At 52.5% G+C, this 24602-nt stretch overlaps 1 protein-coding gene across 1 annotated transcript in view; it reads left to right on the forward strand.

The window, feature by feature from the left end:
• The window catches only part of LOC116958097 (tektin-1-like), a 41114-nt gene extending 16925 nt beyond the window's left edge, over window positions 1–24189 (forward strand). Inside the window, exons 5-8 of the mRNA XM_032980586.2 lie at window positions 4527–4706; window positions 13399–13618; window positions 15664–15860; window positions 21470–24189. Of these exons, the coding sequence (XP_032836477.2) occupies window positions 4527–4706; window positions 13399–13618; window positions 15664–15860; window positions 21470–21629 (757 nt within the window). The 3' untranslated portion in view covers window positions 21630–24189. The remainder of the gene's footprint in view (window positions 1–4526; window positions 4707–13398; window positions 13619–15663; window positions 15861–21469) is intronic.
• Window positions 24190–24602: the final 413 nt, after the last annotated feature.

A 24602-nucleotide genomic window follows, 5' to 3' on the forward strand; every position in this document is an offset into this window, starting at 1 on the left:
CTACACACACACACCGCTACACACACACACACCGCTACACACACACACCGCTACACACACACACACCGCTACACACACACCGCTACACACACACACACCGCTACACACACACCGCTACACACACACACACCGCTACACACACACCGCTACACACACACACACCGCTACACACACACACCGCTACACACACACACACCGCTACACACACACCGCTACACACACACACACACCGCTACACACACACACACCGCTACACACACACACCGCTACACACAGACACACCGCTACACACACACACACCGCTACACACACACACCGCTACACACACACACCGCTACACACACACACACCGCTACACACACACACCGCTACACACACCGCTACACACACACACACCGCTACACACACACCGCTACACACACACACACCGCTACACACACACACACCGCTACACACACACACACCGCTACACACACACACACACCGCTACACACACACACACCGCTACACACACACACACACACCGCTACACACACACACACCGCTACACACACCGCTACACACACACACACCGCTACACACACACACACCGCTACACACACACACACCGCTACACACACACACCGCTACACACACACACACCGCTACACACACACACCGCTACACACACACACACACCGCTACACACACACACACACCGCTACACACACACACACCGCTACTCAGACACACCGCTACACACACACACCGCTACACACACACACACCGCTACACACACACACCGCTACACACACACACACCGCTACACACACACCGCTACACACACACACCGCTACACACACACCGTTACACACACATACACCGCTACACACACCGCTACCACCACACCGCTACACACACACCGCTACACACACACACCGCTACACACACACACACACCGCTACACACACACACACCGCTACTCAGACACACCGCTACACACATACACCGCTACACACACACATACCGCTACACACACACACCGCTACACACACACACCGCTACACACACACACCGCTACACACTCACACCGCTACACACACACACCGCTACACACACACACCGCTACACACACCGCTACACACACACCGCTACACAAACACCGCTACACACACCGCTACACACACACACCGCTACACACACACACACCGCTACACACACACACACCGCTACACACACACACCGCTACACACACACCGCTACACACACACCGCTACACACACACCGCTACACACACACCGCTACCCACACCGCTACACACACCGCTACACACACACACACCGCTACACACACACCGCTACACACACACACACCGCTACACACACACCGCTACACACACACACACCGCTACACACACACCGCTACACACACACCGCTACACACACACCCCGCTACACACACACACCTCTACACACACACACCGCTACCACCGTGGCGATGGTGGTGGTGGTAGCGGTGTGTGTGTAGCGGTGGTAGCGGTGTGTGTGTAGCGGTGTGTGTGTAGCGGTGTGTGTGTGTGTAGCGGTGTGTGTGTGTAGCGGTGTGTGTAGTGGTGTGTGAAACTCGGGGTGACAGACCGGGGATATGGGTATGTTTAACGAAAATACATCTATGATGCTGATGATGCTGATGATGATGCTGATGATGATGCCCCCCACACCCAGCCCCCCACACCCAGCCCCCCACAACCAGCCCCACACACTCGTCCCCCCACACTCACCATGCCCCCCCCCACACTCACCATGCCCCCCACACTCACCCAGCCCCCCACACCCAGCCCCCCACACTCAGCCCCCCACACCTAGCCCCCAGCCCCCCACACTCAGCCCCCCACACTCAGCCCCCCACACCTAGCCCCCCACACCCAGCCCCCAACACTCACCCAGCCCCCCACACCTAGCCCCCCACACTCACCCAGCCCCCCACACTCACCAGCCCCCCACACTCACCATGCCCCCCACCCCCAGCACCCCACACCTAGCCCCCCACACCTAGCCCCCCACACTCACCCAGCCCCCCAAACTCACCCAGCCCCCCAGCCCCCCACACTCACCAGCCCCCCACACTCACCATGCCCCCCACGACTGCTAGATTTTAGCTCGTCACAGACATCTCTGAGACGCTTTCTGCTCCGTGCGAGTCTCCCGCCTGAAGAAGGGCGCTTGGGTGACGCCCGAAACGTCGTGATTTAATTAGAGTAGTTAGCATTCATTATTTATTTATTTACTTGCTTGCTTCCCGTTTTCACCTCCGTGACTTTATATATATAAATATATCACACACACACACACACCCACACACTCACACACCCACACACACACACTCACACACCCACACACCCACACACACACACTCACACACCCACACACTCACTCACACACCCACACACTCACCCACACACTCACCCACACACACACCCACACACACACCCACACACTCACCCACACACCCACACACACACACTCACCCACACACACACCCACACAAACACCCACACACACACCCACACACACACCCACACACACACCCACACACTCACACACTCACCCACACACACACTCACCCACACACACACACACCCACACACCCACACACTCCCCCACACACACACACACACACACACACACTCACACACACACACACCCACACACTCACCCACACACACAACCACACACACACCCACACACTCACCCACACACACCCACACACACACCCACACACACACCCACACCCACACACACACACACTCACCCACACACACACTCACCCACACACACACACACCCACACACTCACCCACACACACCCACCCACCCACCCACTCACTCACCCACTCACCCACACACTCACTCACACACCCACCCACACACACACTCACACACCCACACACTCACCCACACACTCACCCACACACACACCCACACACCCACCCACACACACACTCACACACACACCCACACACACACCCACACACTCACCCACTCACTCACCCACACAGACACACACAGACACACATACTCACACACCCACACACCCACACACCCACACACTTACCCACACACTCACCCACACACTCACCCACACACACACTCACCCACACACCCACCCACACACTCACACACCCACACACACACCCACACACTCACACACACACCCACACACACACCCACACACACACACACCCACACACTCACCCACACACTCACCCACACACTCACACCCCCACACGCCCACACACTCACCCACACACACACACACCCACTCACCCACACTCACCCACACACACTCACCCACACACTCACACCCCCATACACCCAGCCACCCACCCACACACTCACCCACCCACACACTCACCCACCCACCCACTCACCCACATACTCACCCACACACTCACCCACACACTCACCCACACACCCACACACCCACCCACACCGCCACACACCCACCCACACACCCACCCACACACCCACCCACACACTCACCCACACACACACCCACCCTCCCCACACACCCACCCACACACACCCACACACCCACACACACACTCACACACACACCCACTCACACACACCCACACACACACCCACTCACACACACCCACACACACACACCCACCCACACACACCCACACACACACTCACCCACACACACCCACACACCCACCCACACACCCACACACCCACACACCCACCCACACACTCACCCACACACACACCCACCCACACCCACCCACCCACACACACACACCCACCCACACCCCACCCACACACACACACCCACACAACAACAACAACCGCCATTCGCCACTAAGTGGCGGTGACGTCACCACGACGCTTGTGCCAGGCTATGTGCACCTTGAGGCCACGTGAAGTGTCGAACGCCCGCTGGCAGGAGGTCACGGGGCAGACCCAGCGGGTACCACGGGTCGACTGACTGAGATGACTGGCTGATGCACCACCTGTGCCCCCTACTGTGCCAACCCACTCCCCACCCACACACACACACCCACACACACACCCACCCACCCTCCCCACGCACACTCCCCACCCACACACCCACCCACTCACCCACCCACCCACTCACCCACCCACTCACCCACTCACCCACCCACTCACCCACCCACCCACTCACTCACCCACTCACCCACACACTCACCCACCCACCCACTCACCCACCCACTCACTCACCCACTCACTCACCCACTCACTCACTCACCCACTCACCCACCCACTCACCCACCCACTCACACACCCACTCACCCACTCACCCACCCACTCACTCACTGACTCACCCACCCACTCATCCACCCACCCACTCACCCACCCACCCACCCTCCCCACCCACCCACTCACCCACCCACTCACTCACCCACTCACCTACCCACTCACCCACTCACTCACCCACCCACTCACTCACTCACCCACACACCCACCCACTCACACACCCACGCACCCTCCCCACCCACCCTCCCCACCCACACACCCACAGAGTGAATCGCTCTGTAGAGTTCCACCTGCGGGCCGACTCGAGGCGCAAGGCTGAGGCTCAGGCCATTGACGAGGCGTGCGGTCTCCTGCACAACAACTCGCGACTCGTTCGCCTCGCCGACGCCGACAACACAGCCACAGCCACCAACAACGTGGAGGGCAGCGGTGGAGCAGAGGGCGAGTGAGTGAGTGGGTGGGTGAGTGAGTGGGTGAGGGGGTGATTGAGTGAGGGGGTGAGTGAGTGGGTGGGTGAGTGGGTGAGTGACTGAGTGGGTGGGTGAGTGAGTGAGGGGGTGAGTGGGTGGGTGAGTGGGTGGGTGGGTGGGTGAGTGAGTGGGTGGGTGGGTGAGGGGGTGAGTGAGTGGGTGGGTGAGGGGGTGAGTGAGTGGGTGGGTGAGTGGGTGAGTGACTGAGTGGGTGGGTGAGTGACTGAGTGAGTGGGTGAGTGAGTGAGGGGGTGAGTGGGTGGGTGAGTGGGTGGGTGGGTGGGTGAGTGGGTGGCTGAGGGGGTGAGTGAGTGGGTGGGTGAGGGGGTGAGTGAGTGGGTGGGTGAGTGGGTGGGTGGGTGAGTGGATGGGTGAGTGAGTGGGTGAGTGAGTGGGTGAGTGAGTGGGTGGGTGAGGGGGTGAGTGAGTGGGTGGGTGAGGGGGTGAGTGAGTGGGTGAGTAAGTGGGTGGGTGAGTGAGTGGGTGGGTGAGTGAGTGAGTGGGTGAGTGAGTGAGTGAGTGAATGGGTGGGTGAGTGAGTGGGTGAGTGAGTGAGTGGGTGAGTGGGTGGGTGGGTGAGTGGGTGGGTGTGTGTGAGGGAGTGGGTGGGTGTGTGTGAGGGAGTGGGTGGGTGAGTGAGTGGGTGAGTGAGTGAGTGGGTGAGGGAGTGGGTGGGTGAGGGAGTGGGTGGGTTAGTGAGTGGGTGAGTGTGCGTGTGAGTGAGTGAGTTAGTAAGTAGGTGAGTGAGTGAGTGGGTGAGTGGGTGAGTGAGTGAGTGAGTGGCTGAGTGAGTGAGTGGGTGGGTGGGTGAGTGAGTGAGTAAGTGGGTGAGTGAGTGAGTGAGTGGGTGAGTGACTGAGTGAGTGGGTGGGTGAGTGAGTGAGTGAGTGGGTGACTAAGTGAGTAAGTGACTGAGCGGTTGACTGAGTGGGTGGCTGAGCGAGTGACTGAGTAAGTGACTGAGCGAGTGAGTGAGCAAGTGACTGAGTGGGTGACTGAGCGAGTGACTGAGTAAGTGACTGAGTGAGTGAGTGACTGAGCGAGTGACTGAGTAAGTGACTGAGCGAGTGACTTAGTAAGTGACTGAGCGAGTGAGTGAGCGAGTAGCTGAGTGAGTGACTGAGTGAGTGACTGAGCGAGTTACTGAGTGAGTAGGTGATTGACAGTCATCCTGCATACCTGGCGAGGTAGTCAACATCTCCACGGGGTGGTTCACAGTCATCCTGCGTACCGGGCGAAGTAGTCAACATCTCCACCCAGTTTAACAATATTATTCATAATGAAGGTGTTTTGGGCTAGATCGCGTTATTTATAAATGTGTCATAACCCTCCACCACCCGACACGGCCAGTCAGCAAAAAAAAAGGGGCACGTTGACAAAAGACAAAATTAGTTCCATTGCTTTAGCCCCACACCGATGGTGTTGTCGAAGAGTGAATCCACAACGTTGACAGATGGCGAATTTGCCCGATGATGCTGGGGATGTAATTACCAGAATTCTGGCGAATTTGCCCCTTGATGCTGGATGTAATTACCAGAATTCTGGCGAATTTGCCCGATGATGCTGGATGTAATTACCAGAATTCTGGCGAATTTGCCCCATGATGCTGGATGTAATTACCAGAATTCTGGCGAATTTGCCCCATGATTCTGGATGTAATTACCAGAATTCTGGCGAATTTGCCCGAAGATGCTGGATGTAATTACCAGAATTCTGGCGAATTTGCCCCATGACGCTGGATGTAATTACCAGAATTCTGGTGAATTTGCCCGAAGATGCTGGATGTAATTACCAGAATTCTGGCGAATTTGCCCCATGATGCTGGATGTAATTACCAGAATTCTGGCGAATTTGCCCCATGATGCTGGGGATGTAATTACCAGAATTCTGGTAAATTTGCCCGATGATGCTGGATGTAATTACCAGAATTCTGGCGAATTTGCCCCATGATGCTGGATGTAATTACCAGAATTCTGGCGAATTTGCCCGATGATGCTGGGGATGTAATTACCAGAATTCTGGCGAATTTGCCCGATGATGCTGGGGATGTAAATACCAGAATCCTGGTGAATTTGCCCCATGATGCTGGATGTAATTACCAGAATTCTGGCGAATTTGCCCCATGATGCTGGGGATGTAATTACCAGAATTCTGGTGAATTTGCCCCATGATGCTGGATGTAATTACCAGAATTCTGGCGAATTTGCCCCATGATGCTGGATGTAATTACCAGAATTCTGGCGAATTTGCCCCATGATGCTGGAAGTAATTACCAGAATTCTGGCGAATTTGCCCGATGATGCTGGGGATGTAATTACCAGAATTCTGACGAATTTGCCCGAAGATGCTGGATGTAATTACCAGAATTCTGGCGAATTTGCCCCATGATGCTGGATGTAATTACCAGAATCCTGGCGAATTTGCCCCATGATGCTGGATGTAATTACCAGAATTCTGGCGAATTTGCCCCATGATGCTGGATGTAATTACCAGAATCCTGGCGAATTTGCCCCATGATGCTGGATGTAATTACCAGAATTCTGGCGAATTTGCCCGATGATGCTGGATGTAATTACCAGAATTCTGGCGAATTTGCCCCATGATGCTGGATGTAATTACCAGAATTCTGGCGAATTTGCCCCATGATGCTGGATGTAATTACCAGAATTCTGGCGAATTTGCCCCATGATGCTGGATGTAATTACCAGAATTCTGGCGAATTTGCCCCATGATGCTGGATGTAATTACCAGAATCCTGGCGAATTTGCCCCATGATGCTGGATGTAATTACCAGAATTCTGGCGAATTTGCCCCATGATGCTGGATGTAATTACCAGAATTCTGGCGAATTTGCCCCATGATGCTGGGGATGTAATTACCAGAATTCTGGCGAATTTGCCGATGATGCTGGGGATGTAAATACCAGAATTCTGGCGAATTTGCCCCATGATGCTGGATGTAATTACCAGAATTCTGCTGAATTTGCCCGATGATGCTGGATGTAATTACCAGAATTCTGGCAAATTTGCCCCATAATGCTGGATGTAATTACCAGAATCCTGGCGAATTTGCCCCATGATGCTGGATGTAATTACTAGAATTCTGGCGAATTTGCCCGAAGATACTGGATGTAATTACCAGAATTCTGGCGAATTTTGCCCCATGATGCTGGATGTAATTACCAGAATTCTGGCGAATTTGCCCCATGATGCTGGATGTAATTATCAGAATTCTGGTGAATTTGCCCGATGATGCTGGAAGTAATTACCAGAATTCTGGCGAATTTGCCCCATGATGCTGGATGTAATTACCAGAATTCTGGCGAATTTGCCCCATGATGCTGGATGTAATTACCAGAATTCTGGCGAATTTGCCCGATGACGCTGGATGTAATTACCAGAATCCTGGCAAATTTGCCCCATGATGCTGGATGTAATTACCAGAATTCTGGCGAATTTGCCCGATGATGCTGGGGATATAATTACCAAAATTCTGGCGAATTTGCCCGATGATGCTGGATGTAATTACCAGAATTCTGGCGAATTTCCCCCATGATGCTGGATGTAATTACCAGAATTCTGGCGAATTTGCCCCATGATGCTGGATGTAATTACCAGAATTCTGGCGAATTTGCCCGAAGATGCTGGATGTAATTACCAGAATTCTGGCGAATTTGCCCGATGATGCTGGATGAAATTACCAGAATTCTGGCGGATTTGCCCCATGATGCTGGATGTAATTACCAGAATTCTGGCGAATTTGCCCCATGATGCTGGATGAAATTACCAGAATTCTGGCGAATTTGCCCCATGATGCTGGATGTAATTACCAGAATTCTGGCGAATTTGCCCCATGATGCTGGATGTAATTACCAGAATTCTGGCGAATTTGCCCGAAGATGCTGGATGTAATTACCAGAATTCTGGCGAATTTGCCCGATGATGCTGGATGTAATTACCAGAATTCTGGCGAATTTGCCCCATGATGCTGGGGATGTAATTACCAGAATTCTGGTGAATTTGCCGCATGATGCTGGGGATGTAATTACCAGAATTCTGGTGAATTTGCCCCATGATGCTGGATGTAATTATCAGAATTCTGGCGAATTTGCCCGAAGATGCTGGATGTAATTACCAGAATTCTGGCGAATTTGCCCCATGATGCTGGGGATGTAATTATCAGAATTCTGGCGAATTTGCCCCATGATGCTGGGGATGTAATTACCAGAATTCTGGCGAATTTGCCCCATGATGCTGGGGATGTAATTACCAGAATTCTGGTGAATTTGCCCCATGACGCTGGATGTAATTACCAGAATTCTGGCGAATTTGCCCGATGATGCTGGATGTAAATACCAGAATTCTGGCGAATTTGCCCCATGACGCTGGATGTAATTACCAGAATTCTGGCGAATTTGCCCGATGATGCTGGATGTAATTACCAGAATTCTAGTGAATTTGCCCCATGATGCTGGATGTAATTACCAGAATTCTGGCGAATTTGCCCGATGATGCTGGATGTAATTACCAGAATTCTGGCGAATTTGCCCGAAGATGCTGGATGTAATTACCAGAATTCTAGTGAATTTGCCCCATGATGCTGGATGTAATTATCAGAATTTGCCCGATGATGCTGGGGATGTAATTACCAGAATTCTGGCGAATTTGCCCCATGACGCTGGATGTAATTACCAGAATTCTGGCGAATTTGCCCGATGACGCTGGATGTAATTACCAGAATTTTGGCGAATTTGCCCCATGACGCTGGATGTAATTACCAGAATTCTGGCTAATTTGCCCCATGACGCTGGATGTAATTACCAGAATTCTGGCGAATTTGCCCGATGATGCTGGATGTAATTACCAGAATTCTGGCGAATTTGCCCGATGATGCTGGATGTAATTACCAGAATTCTGGCGAATTTGCCCCATGACGCTGGATGTAATTACCAGAATTCTGGCGAATTTGCCCGAAGATGCTGGATGTAATTACCAGAATTCTGGCGAATTTGCCCGATGACGCTGGATGTAATTACCAGAATTCTGGCGAATTTGCCCGATGATGCTGGGGATGTAATTACCAGAATTTGGCGAATTTGCCCAAGATGCTGGATGTAATTACCAGAATTCTGGCGAATTTGCCGAAGATGCTGGATGTAATTACCAGAATTCTGGCGAATTTGCCCGATGATGCTGGATGTAATTACCAGAATTCTGGCGAATTTGCCCCATGATGCTGGGGATGTAATTACCAGAATTCTGGCGAATTTGCCCCATGATGCTGGGGATGTAATTACCAGAATTCTGGCGAATTTGCCCCATGACGCTGGATGTAATTACCAGAATTCTGGCGAATTTGCCCAATGACGCTGGGGATGTAATTACCAGAATTCTGGAGAATTTGCCCCATGACGCTGGGGATGTAATTACCATAATTCTGGCGAATTTGCCCCATGACGCTGGATGTAATTACCAGAATTCTGGCGAATTTGCCCCATGATGCTGGATGTAATTACCAGAATTCTGGCGAACTTGCCCCATGACGCTGGATGTAATTACCAGAATTCTGACGAATTTGCCCGAAGATGCTGGGGATGTAATTACCAGAATTCTGGCGAATTTGCCCGCTGATGCTGGGGATGTAATTACCAGCGAAACGTCACAGTACTACTGAAACTGTAAATGTCGTGGATTCACTCTTCGACAACACCACCGGTGTAGGGCTAAGGCAGTGGAACTGTTTCGTCTTTTTACATTCTTAGCTCTTTCGCTAAAGTCACCACGTCGAAGGGAAACAGTAAAATGTTAGAAAAAAATATATATATGAAACAATAAAAATTCTCACGACGTTTCGACCGTAACGCAAACGGTCGTCATCAGGTGTGAAAAAACCAATGGCAAGAAACATTTGAAAGAAGTGGAGGTTTATTTCTTTATTTTGAGCGGTGTTTGTGTTTATTTATTTTTAAAAAAACGTTAGCACCACGGAGAGCGATTTGACAATTTGTTTAGATGGACGAGTCCATCTATGTTCTGAAAAGAGGAGGGGGGGAGACGAAAAATTAATGTATGCTGTCTGAAAGCCACCGTAAGCGTGAACAATCAATTAAGACCCCAAATGGTTTAGCAAATCCTTCCAATGATTGCTAAGCCCAGAATCCATCTTCTCGGTTGAAATTGTCTCTGTGTTTGTATGTGTGGATAGCCTCATGAACGAATCTCTCATGGTAGCCAGATTGATTACCGTAAGCGTGAACAATCAATTAAGACCCGAAATGGTTTATCAAATCCTTCCAATGATTGCTAAGCCCAGAATCCATCTTCTCGGTTGAAATTGTCTCCATGTTTATATATGTGGATAGCCTCATGAACGAATCTCTCATGGTAGCCAGATGGCTTACCGTAAGTGTGAACAATCAATTAAGACCCCAAATGGTTTATCAAATCCTTCCAATGATTGCTAAGCCCAGAATCCATCTTCCCGGTTGAAATTTTCTCTGTGCTTGTATGTGTGGATAGCCTCATGAACGAATCTCTCATGGTAGCCAGATGGCTTACCGTAAGCGTGAACAATCAATTAAGACCTGAAATGGTTTATCAAATCCTTCCAATGATTGCTAAGCCCAGAATCCATGTTCCCGGTTGAAATTGTCTCCGTGTTTGTATGTGTGGATAGCCTCATGAACGAATCTCTCATGGTAGCCAGATGGCTTAACGTAAGCGTGAACAATCAATTAAGACCCCCAAATGATTTATCAAATCCTTCCAATGATTGCTAAGCCCAGAATCCATCTTCCCGGTTGAAATTGTCTCCGTGCTTGTATGTGTGGATAGCCTCATGAACGAATCTCTCATGGTAGCCAGATGGCTTAACGTAAGCGTGAACAATCAATTAAGACCCCCAAATGATTTATCAAATCCTTCCCATGATTGCTAAGCCCAAAATCCATCTTCCCGGTTGAAATTGTCTCCGTGCTTGTATATGTGGATAGCCTCATGAACGAATCTCTCATGGTAGCCAGATGGCTTACCGTAAGCGTGAACAATCAATTAAGACCCCCAAATGGTTTATCAAATCCTTCCAATGATTGCTAAGCCCAGAATCCATCTTCTCGGTTGAAATTGTCTCTGTGTTTGTATGTGTGGATAGCCTCATGAACGAATCTCTCATGGTAGCCAGATTGATTACCGTAAGCGTGAACAATCAATTAAGACCCGAAATGGTTTATCAAATCCTTCCAATGATTGCTAAGCCCAGAATCCATCTTCTCGGTTGAAACTGTCTTTGTGCTTGTGTGTGTGGATAGCCTCATGAACGAATCTCTCATGGTAGCCAGATGGCTTACCGTAAGCGTGAACAATCAATTAAGACCCCCAAATGGTTTATCAAATCCTTCCAATGATTGCTAAGCCCAGAATCCATCTTCTCGGTTGAAATTGTCTCTGTGTTTGTATGTGTGGATAGCCTCATGAACGAATCTCTCATGGTAGCCAGATGGCTTAACGTAAGCGTGAACAATCAATTAAGACCCCCAAATGATTTATCAAATTCTTCCAATGATTGCTAAGCCCAGAATCCATTTTCCCGGTTGAAATTGTCTCTGTGTTTGTATATGTGGATAGCCTCATGAACGAATCTCTCATGGTAGCCAGATGGCTTAACGTAAGCGTGAACAATCAATTAAGACCCCCCAAATGATTTATCAAATCCTTCCAATGATTGCTAAGCCCAGAATCCATCTTCCCGGTTGAAATTTTCTCTGTGTTTGTATGTGTGGATAGCCTCATGAACGAATCTCTCATGGTAGCCAGATGGCTTACCGTAAGCGTGAACAATCAATTAAGACCCCCAAATGGTTTATCAAATCCTTCCAATGATTGCTAAGCCCAGAATCCATCTTCCCGGTTGAAATTGTCTCCCTGCTTGTATGTGTGGATAGCCTCATGAACGAATCTCTCATGGTAGCCAGATGGTTTAACGTAAGCGTGAACAATCAATTAAGACCCCCAAATGATTTATCAAATCCTTCCAATGATTGCTAAGCCCAGAATCCATCTTCCCGGTTGAAATTGTCTCCGTGCTTGTATATGTGGATAGCCTCATGAACGAATCTTTCATGGTAGCCAGATGGCTTACCGTAAGCGTGAACAATCAATTAAGACCTCCAAATGGTTTATCAAATTCTTCCAATGATTGCTAAGCCCAGAATCCATCTTCCCGGTTGAAACTGTCTTTGTGCTTGTGTGTGTGGATAGCCTCATGAACGAATCTCTCATGGTAGCCAGATGGCTTAACGTAAGCGTGAACAATCAATTAAGACCCCCCAAATGATTTATCAAATTCTTCCAATGATTGCTAAGCCCAGAATCCATCTTCCCGGTTGAAATTGTCTCCGTGCTTGTATGTGTGGATAGCCTCATGAACGAATCTCTCACGGTAGCCAGACGGCTTGCAGAGAACCTCCGTCTTGGAGAAGTCAGTGTCGTGTGAGCCCACTGAATTGTAACAGCGGTCCGCCACGGCCGACGTGTCGGCTGTTTCCAATTCAACGTGGCTTCACCGAGAGAGAGCTGAGGATGCGAATTACTGCAGCCACGGAAAGCTCCAGATGAAAACGTGTTTTTCGCCTTCTGTCAACGTGGCACTTTGCTACGAACCCACACCCAGCGTCAGCGTGCAGTCGTGGCGTTCGTCCTGCGAGTCTCTGGCCTCGCGAGCGTCGCTGGCGGTGCGGGCCGGCGAGTCGCTGCTCGCCCTGGCCCTGGGTGCCCTCGGCAGGGCCCAGGAGGACGCTCGGAGCCAGGGGCGAGCCACAGGGCGGGCCCTCGCGGCCGCGGTGAGCGTGGCCAGGGAGAGCAAACGGCGCACGGAGGAGGCCCTGGCACAGGTGCGGAGGCTGGGTACGGGGTGGGGAGAGTCTCGCGGTGCACACACACTGTGTGTGCTAATGTAACACACACAGTGTGTTAAGGTAACACACAGTGTATTACCTTAACACACTGTGTGTGTTACATTCCCACACACAGTGTGTTAATGTAACACACACAGTGTGTGTTAAGGTAACATACACAGTGTGTTATCTTAACACACTATGTGTGTTAAGATAACACACACAGTGTGTTAATGTAACACACACAGTGTGTTAATGTAACACACACAGTGTGTTAATGTAACACACTGTCTGTTACATTAACACACTGTGTGTGTTAAGGTAACACACACAGTGTGTTAATGTAACACACACAGTGTGTTAATGTAACACACACAGTGTGTTAATGTAACACACACAGTCTGTTAATGTAACACACACAGTGTGTTAATTTAACACACACAGTGTGTTAATGTAACACACACAGTGTGTTAAGGTAATACACAGCCACACCATGGTGACTACAACCACGTCCGCTATAGCCCCGCCCTCAGTGATGTGCGGCTATCAAGGACGTGGGAGCCGGAGATCTGGGGGCAGAGCGTTGGGGCCAAGAGTGAAGAATGTCAAGGGGTGCCTCTGCGGATGTGTAGGCCTTGACTTCAACATAGGCCATTTCTGTGACCAGTCACAAGCTAATCACTCAGCCATTTCAATGCTAAATTCGCCTAGTTATTTCAATGCTAAATTCTCCTGTTTGATTGGTACTAGGTGCCTCTGTGAATGTGTATGCTCTGACTTTAACATAGCTATTTCTGTGACCAGTCACAAGCTAATCACTCAGCCATTTCAATGCTAAATTCTATGCTAATTCCTTTGTCAAGGCGCTTTGTTTATTCTCACACAGCTTAAAGGTCGTGATCTGAGTGTGGCTTTGTTCGCTCCAGCACTGTCCTCCAGACAGTCTCGTCCCTTCACCTGATGAAGGCCGCTTGTGTTGTGGCCGAAACGTCGTGAGAATATTGTGTTATTTTATTTTATCAATTTATTATTTTATTCTCATTCTACGTGGTGACTTTACCGAAAGAACCAAGAAAATGAAGAACCGGTGAAGACGTAAGGCCGGCTAGCTAGACCCTGGGACCCCCCTGAACGCCGCCCTCATTAGGGCCGGCGGTGCGGTCCCAGAGCCTCGGAGCCCGGAGCCCTTTTAAGGGTCGGTGTGGTTGGTGGGGTGTCCGTGACCCGTGCCATGACCAGGGCCAGGTCAGGTAGCCTCCCTCTAGCGCCTGTAGCTGGAGGAACTGGGGACACAGGAGTTAGGCCGATAGCCTAGGGGGTGTCCCAGCGAGTGTACGGGTGAAGGGGCCGTTACCCCTTCTCAGTGTAACCCCCCCGCGAAGCTGAATAAACAGCGGTGCCTCTACTCCACCGCCTCCGTGTCCCGTGAAACCCGCCGCAACTTTAGCGCCTGTAGCTGGAAGAACTGGGAGCAAATTGGAGTTAGGCCGAGAGCCTAGGGAGTGTCCCAGTGAGTGTACGGGTGAAGGGGCCGTTACCCCTTCCAGTGTAACCCCCCGCGAAGCTGAATAAACAGCGGTGCCTCTACTCCACCGTGTCCCGTATAACCCGCTACAACTCTAGCGCCTGTAGCTGGAGGAACTGGGGACACAGGAGTTAGGCCGATAGCCTAGGGGGTGTCCCAGCGAGTGTACGGGTGAAGGGGCCGTTACCCCTTCCAGTGTAACCCCCCCGCGAAGCTGAATAAACAGCGCTGCCTCTACTCCACCGTGTCCCGTATAACCCGCTACAACTCTAGCGCCTGTAGCTGGAGGAACTGGGGACACAGGAGTTAAGCCGATAGCCTAGGGGGTGTCCCAGCGGGTGTACGGGTGAAGGGGCCGTTACTCCTTCTCAGTGTAACCCCCCCGCGAAGCTGAATAAACAGCGCTGCCTCTACTCCCACCGCCTCCGTGTCCCGTGAAACCCTCTACACAGGTGAGACTCTCACACCGGTAACCATCACCCCCCCCCTGCCCCATCCCTCCCCCACCCCCCCCCAGACGATGGAGGCGATGTCCCTGCAGGAGGAATCTCTGCGTCGCCTGGCCGAGTCCCTCGGTGGCCTGGAGGCACCGCTGGCGGTGTGCCGGGCCCGGCTGGAGGCCCGCCGGGGTCGGCCCCCCGGGGAACGCTGTCCGGACGCGGCGCAGAAACAGCTCCAGGCGGAGCTGGAGCAGCTGCAGGACAGCCGGGGGCGGTGAGGCGGCGGCGACGGCGGTGGTGGCGGCGGTGGCGGCGGTGGTGGTGGTGGTGGTGGTGGTGGCGGCGGTGGTGGTGGTGGGGGTGGTGGTGGTGGTGGTGGTGGTGGTGGTGGCGGCGGTGGTGGTGGTGGTGGCGGTGGCGGTGGTGGTGGTGGTGGTGGTGGTGGTGGCGGTGGCGGTGGTGGTGGTGGTGGTGGTGGTGGTGGGGGTGGTTGGTGGTGGTGGTGGTGGCGGTGGTGGCGGTGGTGGTGGTGGTGGATGGGCAACGCTGTCGTGGGCAGTGCCGTGGGGGGGGGGGGGGGGGGGCGGGGAGGGCCAATTCCGATTGGCCTTTCCTCCCCCCTCATGGCGTCTGTGACCAGCAAAGCGGCCGAAAGGGGGCTCTGGACGGGTGCGAGGGGCCGGTAACCCCCTCCACCTTCAATGGATTACCGCTAAACCACGAGATAAATATCCAACGAAGCTTGTGCCTGAGACCCCGGGGTGGGGGGGGGGGGGACAGGCGTCCGTGACGTCTCCTGGCCAAAACCATCGTTTGGCGGAGCCAGGAGACTGAATCTCTACCCTCACGGGGGGGCTCCTCCAGAAACAACAAAAAAGCCACTGCGGGTGGCCACGTGGAATGTTCGAACGCTCGCTTGCGGAGGAGAGGCTGCCGCTCCTCTGTCGGGAGCTGGAGCAGTACCGCCTGGATCTCTGCGGCGTTCAGGAGGACCGGTGGACCGGCTCTGGCTCCTGCCACCATGAGGGGTGGACACTCCTCTACTCGGGGCAGGAGGCTGCCAAACAACAGGGAGTGGCTGTTCTTCTGAACAAAAGAATGAAGGGGGCGTGGGAGCGTGGCAGTGAGGTGTGGGAAGCTGTAAGCCCCAGGCTACTTTGGGCTCGCCTTCCCATCAACCGGAGGCGAGGAGTGGTGGTCTTGGTTGCTTATGCTCCCACCGAAGACAAACATCCGTGGAGGGATGCAGGCAAAGCCGATGAGTCAGATGCCTTCTATGACCTCCTGACACAGGTGCTGGCTGATGTGGCCCTTCGGGATAGAGTCATTGGAGACTTCAATGCCCGAGTTGGTCATGATACTGGCACATGGTCTGGAGTGATTGGAGGGCATGGGCCAGATCAGCTCAATAACAACGGCAGGAGGCTGCTAGATTTTTGTGCAGCCCATGGGCTTGTAATTACCAACATGCTTTTCCGGCATCGGCGTATCCACACAACATCATGGATGCATGCCGGGTCCAAGCAAAAACATCTGCTGGACTACATAGTGACGGACCAGCAGATGCGAGCCCATGTCCTTGACACCACGACCTACCGTGGAGCTGATCTGCCCACTGACTATCGACTTGTCATCTGTAAGATGCGCCTGCCATTCTTCCACTATGGTGGTGGGTGTACACCCAGGACTCCATTCAAACCCTTCGTGGCATGGTCTCAGCTAGCTGATGAAAGTTGCAAGCGAGAATTTAATCATCGCTTGCGGCTGGGATTGGCATCGTCCCCGACTCCTCCTGATGTCGAGGGTAAATGGGCGAGGTTTAGGACTGTGACTCATGCAGTTGCAATGGCTGCTTTGGGTACGCGGTCCAGACCGCCATAGAGACCCTGGCTGACAGGAGGTGTTCAAGCTGGCTGAGAAAAAGCGACAGGCCCACTCTCATCGGCTACAGCATCCCATATCGGAGAATGAGGAGGCTTACCGCAGCCTTCGCTCGGAGGTTCGGAGAGCCGTGAGGTGCTGCTACAATGGGTGGTGGTCGCGGGTTGCTGAGGAGATGGAGTCTGCCTCAGTGGCCCGCGATCACAAATCGCTCTTTAATTCCATTAAAAAAGTAACCTGCAGCGCCACACCTATTACCATCATTAGGGGAAAGAACGGTGATCCAATCTCCGACGCCCGGGAACAGGTTTACAGATTTGCTGAGCATTTCTGTGAGGTCCTGGGGGAGGGGACATCCCTCAGCCAGGATAACAACGTGGGACAAAGTGGGGATGACCCTGCTGAGGCTGCGGTGCCTCAAATATTGGAAGAAGTCACCCCCTGTGAGTGGCTGGCTGAGGTGCCATCTGTTGAGGAAGAACTGAGGGCGATTCGGAGTCTGAGACCAGGAGAGGCACTGGACAGAGATGATCTCCCAAGCGAAATGCTGAGGGAGGGTGGTGTTTGTGCAAAGACTGCCCTCTATGACATGATAACAACAGTCTGGGCCACTGGATGGGTTCCACAGGACTGGAAGGATGCCCTAGGGGTCCCCCTCTTTAAGAAGGGGGACCGCACAGACTGTACCAACAACAGGGGCATCTCACTCCTCAGTGTGCCGGGAAAGGTCCTGGCAAGGATTATTCAACATCGCCTCTCCAGGCACGCTGAGGAGAGGCTTGCGGAGCCCCAATGCGATTTCTGGAAAGGGCGGTCCTGCACAGATGCCATATTTTCTGTCCGTCTGCTACAGCAGAGGTGTAGGGAATTCCAACAAGACCTACATCTCTGCAATATTGACCTGGTCAAGGCCTATGATACAATCAGTAGGCCTGGGCTCTGGGTTGTGCTTTGTGCTTTTAGAGTCCCTGACCTTCTGCTCACGATCATTAAGAACCGTCATGATGGTGAGCGGGCCTGGGTAAAAATACGTGGCTGGGAGTCGGAGCCATTCCCTGTACACCTTGGGGTGTGACAGGGATGTTGTCTGGCTCCCACATTATTTAACATCTATTTTGACCACGTAGGGGGCTAAACGGGTGCGGCACGGGCTAGAGAAGAGATGAAGTGATGTGGTACAGGAGGACGTGGAGCTGAGTGGACTTGCTGATGACTGGTACCAGCGGTGTCGAGATCGGCCTCTGTGGAGGAGGCTCGTGAAGGACGCTACTGGGCAGTTGGAGGCAGTCGCCCTCCAACAACAACGGAGGGCGGAGGAGAGACGCTCACAACAACGAGCAGAGCGCCGGGTGGCTAAAGCACAGCAGGTTGGCACAGTAGGGGGCACAGGTGGTGCATCAGCCAGTCATCTCAGTCAGTCGACGCGTGGCACCTGGGTCTGCCCCGTGACCTCCTGCCAGCGGGCGTTCGACACTTCACGTGGCCTCAAGGTGCACATAGCCTGGCACAAGCGTCGTGGTGATGTCACCGCTACTTAGTGGCGAATGGCGGTTGTTGTTGTTGGTGGAGGTGGTGGTGGAGGTGGAGGGTGGCATCATCCTACTCATTGTGTCTCCTACTCATTGTGTCTCCTACTCAACTTGTCTCCTACTCATTGTGTCTCCACCTCAACGTGTCTCCTACTCATTGTGTCTCCTACTCATTGTGTCTCCTACTCATTGTGTCTCCTACTCATTGTGTCTCCTACTCATTGTGTCTCCTACTCATTGTGTCTCCTACTCATTGTGTCTCCTACTCATTGTGTCTCCACCTCAACGTGTCTCCTACTCAACGTGTCTCCTACTCATTGTGTCTCCTAATCATTGGGTCTCCTACTAATTGTGTCTCCTACTCATTGAATCTCCACCTCAATGTGTCTCCTACTCATTGAATCTCCACCTCAACGTGTCTCCTACTCATTGTGTCTCCTACTCAACGTGTCTCCACCTCAATGTGTCTCCTACTCATTGTGTCTCCTACTCATTGTGTCTCCTACTCATTGTGTCTCCTACTCATTGTGTCTCCTACTCAACGTGTCTCCTACTCATTGTGTCTCCTACTCATTGTGTCTCCTACTCAACGCGTCTCCTACTCATTGTGTCTCCTACTCATTGTGTCTCCTACTCATTGTGTCTCCACCTCAACGTGTCTCCTACTCAATGTGTCTCCTACTCAATGTGTCTCCTACTCAACGTGTCTCCTACTCATTGTGTCTCCTACTCATTGTGTCTCCTACTCATTGTGTCTCCTACTCATTGTGTCTCCACCTCAACGTGTCTCCTACTCATTGTGTCTCCTACTCATTGTGTCTCCTACTCATTGTGTCTCTTACTCATTGTGTCTCCACCTCAACGTGTCTCCACCTCAACGTGTCTCCTACTCATTGTGTCTCCACCTCAACGTGTCTCCTTCTCAACGTGTCTCCTACTCATTGTGTCTCCTACTCATTGTGTCTCCACCTCAACGTGTCTCCACCTCAACGTGTCTCCTACTCATTGTGTCTCCACCTCAACGTGTCTCCTACTCATTGTGTCTCCTACTCAACGTGTCTCCTACTCATTGTGTCTCCTACTCATTGTGTCTACTACTCATTGTGTCTCCTACTCATTGTGTCTCCTAATCATTGTGTCTCCTACTCATTGTGTCTCCTACTCATTGTGTCTCCTACTCATTGTGTCTCCACCTCAACGTGTCTCCTTCTCAACGTGTCTCCTACTCATTGTGTCTCCTACTCATTGTGTCTCCTACTCAACGTGTCTCCTACTCATTGTATCTCCTACTCATTGTGTCTCCTACTCATTGTGTCTCCTACTCATTGTGTCTCCTACTCAACGTGTCTCCTACTCATTGTGTCTCCTAATCATTGTGTCTCCTACTCATTGTGTCTCCTACTCATTGTGTCTCCTACTCATTGTGTCTCCTACTCATTGTGTCTCCACCTCAACGTGTCTCCTACTCATTGTGTCTCCTACTCATTGTGTCTCCTACTCATTGTGTCTCCACCTCAACGTGTCTCCTACTCATTGTGTCTCCACCTCAACGTGTCTCCACCTCAACGTGTCTCCTACTCATTGTGTCTCCTACTCATTGTGTCTCCTACTCATTGTGTCTCCTACTCATTGTGTCTCCTACTCATTGTGTCTCCACCTCAACGTGTCTCCACCTCAACGTGTCTCCTACTCATTGTGTCTCCTACTCATTGTGTCTCCTACTCATTGTGTCTCCTACTCATTGTGTCTCCTACTCATTGTGTCTCCTACTCATTGTGTCTCCTACTCATTGTGTCTCCTACTCATTGAATCTCCACCTCAATGTGTCTCCTACTCATTGTGTCTCCACCTCAACGTGTCTCCTACTCATTGTGTCTCCTACTCATTGTGTCTCCACCTCAACGTGTCTCCACCTCAACGTGTCTCCTACTCATTGTGTCTCCTACTCAACGTGTCTCTTACTCATTGTGTCTCCTACTCATTGTGTCTCCTACTCATTGTGTCTCCACCTCAACGTGTCTCCACCTCAACGTGTCTCCACCTCAACGTGTCTCCTACTCATTGTGTCTCCACCTCATTGTGTCTCCACCTCAACGTGTCTCCTACTCATTGTGTCTCCACCTCAACGCGTCTCCTACTCATTGTGTCTCCTACTCATTGTGTCTCCTACTCATTGTGTCTCCTACTCATTGTGTCTCCTACTCAACGCGTCTCCTACTCATTGTGTCTCCTACTCATTGTGTCTCCTACTCATTGTGTCTCCTACTCATTGTGTCTCCTACTCAACGCGTCTCCTACTCATTGTGTCTCCTACTCATTGTGTCTCCTACTCATTGTGTCTCCTACTCATTGTGTCTCCTACTCATTGTGTCTCCACCTCAACGTGTCTCCTACTCATTGAGTCTCCACCTCAACGCGTCTCCTACTCATTGTGTCTCTTGCTCGACGTTCCGGCCCCTCCCCCCTCCGCAAGGCTGACCGAGGAGGTGAGGAATGGCGAGGCTCAGCTCCGCGCCCTCCGACGGGCCCAGCTGGGCCTTGAGGAGGAGCTCGTCAACCGCGACCGCCTCCTCTACATCGACGGAGCTCTGTGCATGCCGCTGTGGGAAGGCCTCGCCATTCGCGACCTCTAGAGGCGGCCGTGTCGGAGACACGGATAGGGGCCTGGGTCCGTCTCACAATGGCCGTGTCGGAGACACCGATAGAGGCCTGGGTCCGCCTCACAATGGCTGTGTCGGAGACACCGATAGTCTGGGTCTGTGGGTGTCTCTGTCTCTGACCGAGGCCGCGTAAGAGACACCGATAGAGGCCTCAGTGTCTGTCTCACAATGGCCGTGTCGGAGACACCGATAGAGGCCTCAGTGTCTGTCTCACAATGGCCGTGTCGGAGACACCGATAGTCTGGGTCTGTGGGTGTCTCTCTGTCTCTCTCACAATGACCGTGTCGGAGACACTGAGAGTCTGGGTCTGTGTGTGTCTCTGTCTCTCACCAAGGCCGTGTAAGAGACAACGATAGAGGCCTCAGTGTCTCTCACAATGGCCGTGTCAGAGACACTGATAGAGGCCTGGGTCTGTCTCACAATGGCCGTGTCAGAGACACCGATAGAGGCCTCAGTGTCTGTCTCACAATGGCCGTGTCAGAGACACCGATAGAGGCCTCAGTGTCTTTCTCACAATGGCCGTGTCGGAGACAACGATAGAGGCCTCAGTGTCTGTCTCACCATGGCCGTGTCAGAGACACCAATAGAGGCCTCAGTGTCTGTCTCACCAAGGCCGTGTCAGAGACACTGAGAGTCTGGGTCTGTGGATGTCTCTCTGTCTCTCTCACAATGACCGTGTCGGAGACAGTGAGAGTCTGGGTCTGTGGGTGTCTCTGTCTCTCACCAAGGCCGCGTAAGAGACACCGATAGAGGCCTCAGTGTCTGTCTCACCAAGGCCGTGTCAGAGACAACGATAGAGGTCTGGGTCTGTCTCACAATGGCCGTGTCAGAGACAACGATAGAGGCCTGGGTCTGTCTCACAATGGCCGTGTCAAAGACAACGATAGAGGCCTGGGTCTGTCTGAATGGCCGTGTAAGAGACAACGATAGAGGCCTCAGTGTCTGTCTCAATGGCCGTGTCGGAGACACCGATGGAGGCCTCAGTGTCTGTCTCAATGGCCGTGTCAGAGACACTGATAGAGGCCTCAGTGTCTGTCTCACAATGGCCGTGTCGGAGACACCGATAGAGGCCTGGGTCCGTCTCACAATGGCCGTGTCGGAGACACCGATAGAGGCCTCAGTGTCTCTCACAATGGCCGTGTCGGAGACACTGATAGAGGCCTCAGTGTCTGTCTCACCATGGCCGTGTCAGAGACACTGAGAGTCTGGGTCTGTGGGTGTCTCTCTGTCTCTCTCACAATGACCGTGTCGGAGACACTGAGAGTCTGGGACTCTGAGTGTCTCTCTGTCTCTCTCACAATGACCGTGTCAGAGACACTGAGAGTCTGGGTCTGGGTGTCTCTCTGTCTGTCTCAATGGCCGTGTCAGAGACACTGAGAGTCTGTGTCTGGGTGTCTCTCTGTCTCTCTCAATGGCCATGTCAGAGACACTGAGAGTCTGGGTCTGGGTGTCTCTCTGTCTGTCTCAATGGCCGTGTCAGAGACACTGAGAGTCTGGGTCTGGGTGTCTCTCTGTCTGTCACAATGACCGTGTCAGAGACACTGAGAGTCTGGGTCTGGGTGTCTCTCTGTCTGTCTCAATGGCCGTGTCAGAGACACTGAGAGTCTGGGTCTGTGGGTGTCTCTCTGTCTGTCTCAATGGCAGTGTCAGAGACACTGAGAGTCTGGGTCTGGGTGTCTCTCTGTCTGTCACAATGACCGTGTCAGAAACACTGAGAGTCTGGGTCTGGGTGTCTCTCTGTCTGTCTCAATGGCCGTGTCAGAGACACTGAGAGTCTGGGTCTGGGTGTCTCTCTCAATGGCCGTATCAGAGACACTGAGAGTCTGGGTCTGGGTGTCTCTCTGTCTGTCTCAATGGCCGTGTCAGAGACACTGAGAGTCTGCGTCTGGGTGTCTCTCTGTCTCTCTCAATTGCCGTGTCAGAGACATTGAGAGTCTGGGTCTGGGTGTCTCTCTCAATGGCCGTGTCAGAGACACTGAGAGTCTGTGTCTGGGTGTCTCTCTGTCTGTCTCAATGACCGTGTCAGAGACACTGAGAGTCTGGGTCTGGGTGTCTCTCTCAATGGCCGTGTCAGAGACACTGAGAGTCTGTGTCTGGGTGTCTCTCTGTCTGTCTCTCAATGGCCGTGTCAGAGACACTGTGAGTCTGGGTGTCTGTCTCAATGACCGTGTCAGAGACACTGAGAGTCTGGGTCTGTGGGTGTCTCTCTGTCTGTCTCAATGGCCGTGTCAGAGACACTGAGAGTCTGGGTCTGTGGGTGTCTCTCTGTCTGTCTCAATGGCCGTGTCAGAGACACTGAGAGTCTGGGTCTGGGTGTCTCTCTCAATGGCCGTGTCAGAGACACTGAGAGTCTGGGTCTGTGGGTGTCTCTCTCAATGGCCGTGTCAGAGACACTGAGAGTCTGGCCTTACGATTGATCCCTGGGCCTGGGTGTCTATCTCAGAGGTGGCTGGCTAATTGTGACTGACCAAGAACGCCGTGAAAATTTGTATTTTGTTGCAGCGAATAAAATGGCACGGCGGTGTGGAACCTACGGATGGTCTCCCTTCAGTTCTTGATGGGATACCAGTGGCAAGATCGCCGGTGGTGAGACACTGGTAGTGAGACACTGGGTAGTGAGACACAGCTAGTGAGACACTGGGTAGTGAGACACTGGGTAGTGAGACACTGCTAGTGAGACACTGGGTGAGGGAGTTGGGGGCGGGGTTTGAATGAGGGTGGGCGGGACTTGAAGGAGTTGGGGGCGGGGTTTGAATGAGGGTGGGCGGGGCTTGAAGGAGTTGGGGGCGGCGTTTTAATGAGGATGGGCGGGGTTTTAGGGAGATGGGGGCAGGGTTTGAATGAGGATGGGCGGGGTTTGAGGGAGTTGGGGAGGGGTTTGAATGAGGGTGGGCGGGGTTTGATGGAGTTGGGGGGGGGGCTTGAAGGAGTTGGGGGGGTTGGGGG

The sequence above is a fragment of the Petromyzon marinus genome, chromosome 72 (assembly GCF_048934315.1).
Source record: "Petromyzon marinus isolate PM22_M1 ecotype Great Lakes invasive population chromosome 72, UKy_Petmar_22M1.pri1.0, whole genome shotgun sequence".
NCBI classification, from domain to species: Eukaryota; Metazoa; Chordata; class Hyperoartia; order Petromyzontiformes; family Petromyzontidae; genus Petromyzon; species Petromyzon marinus.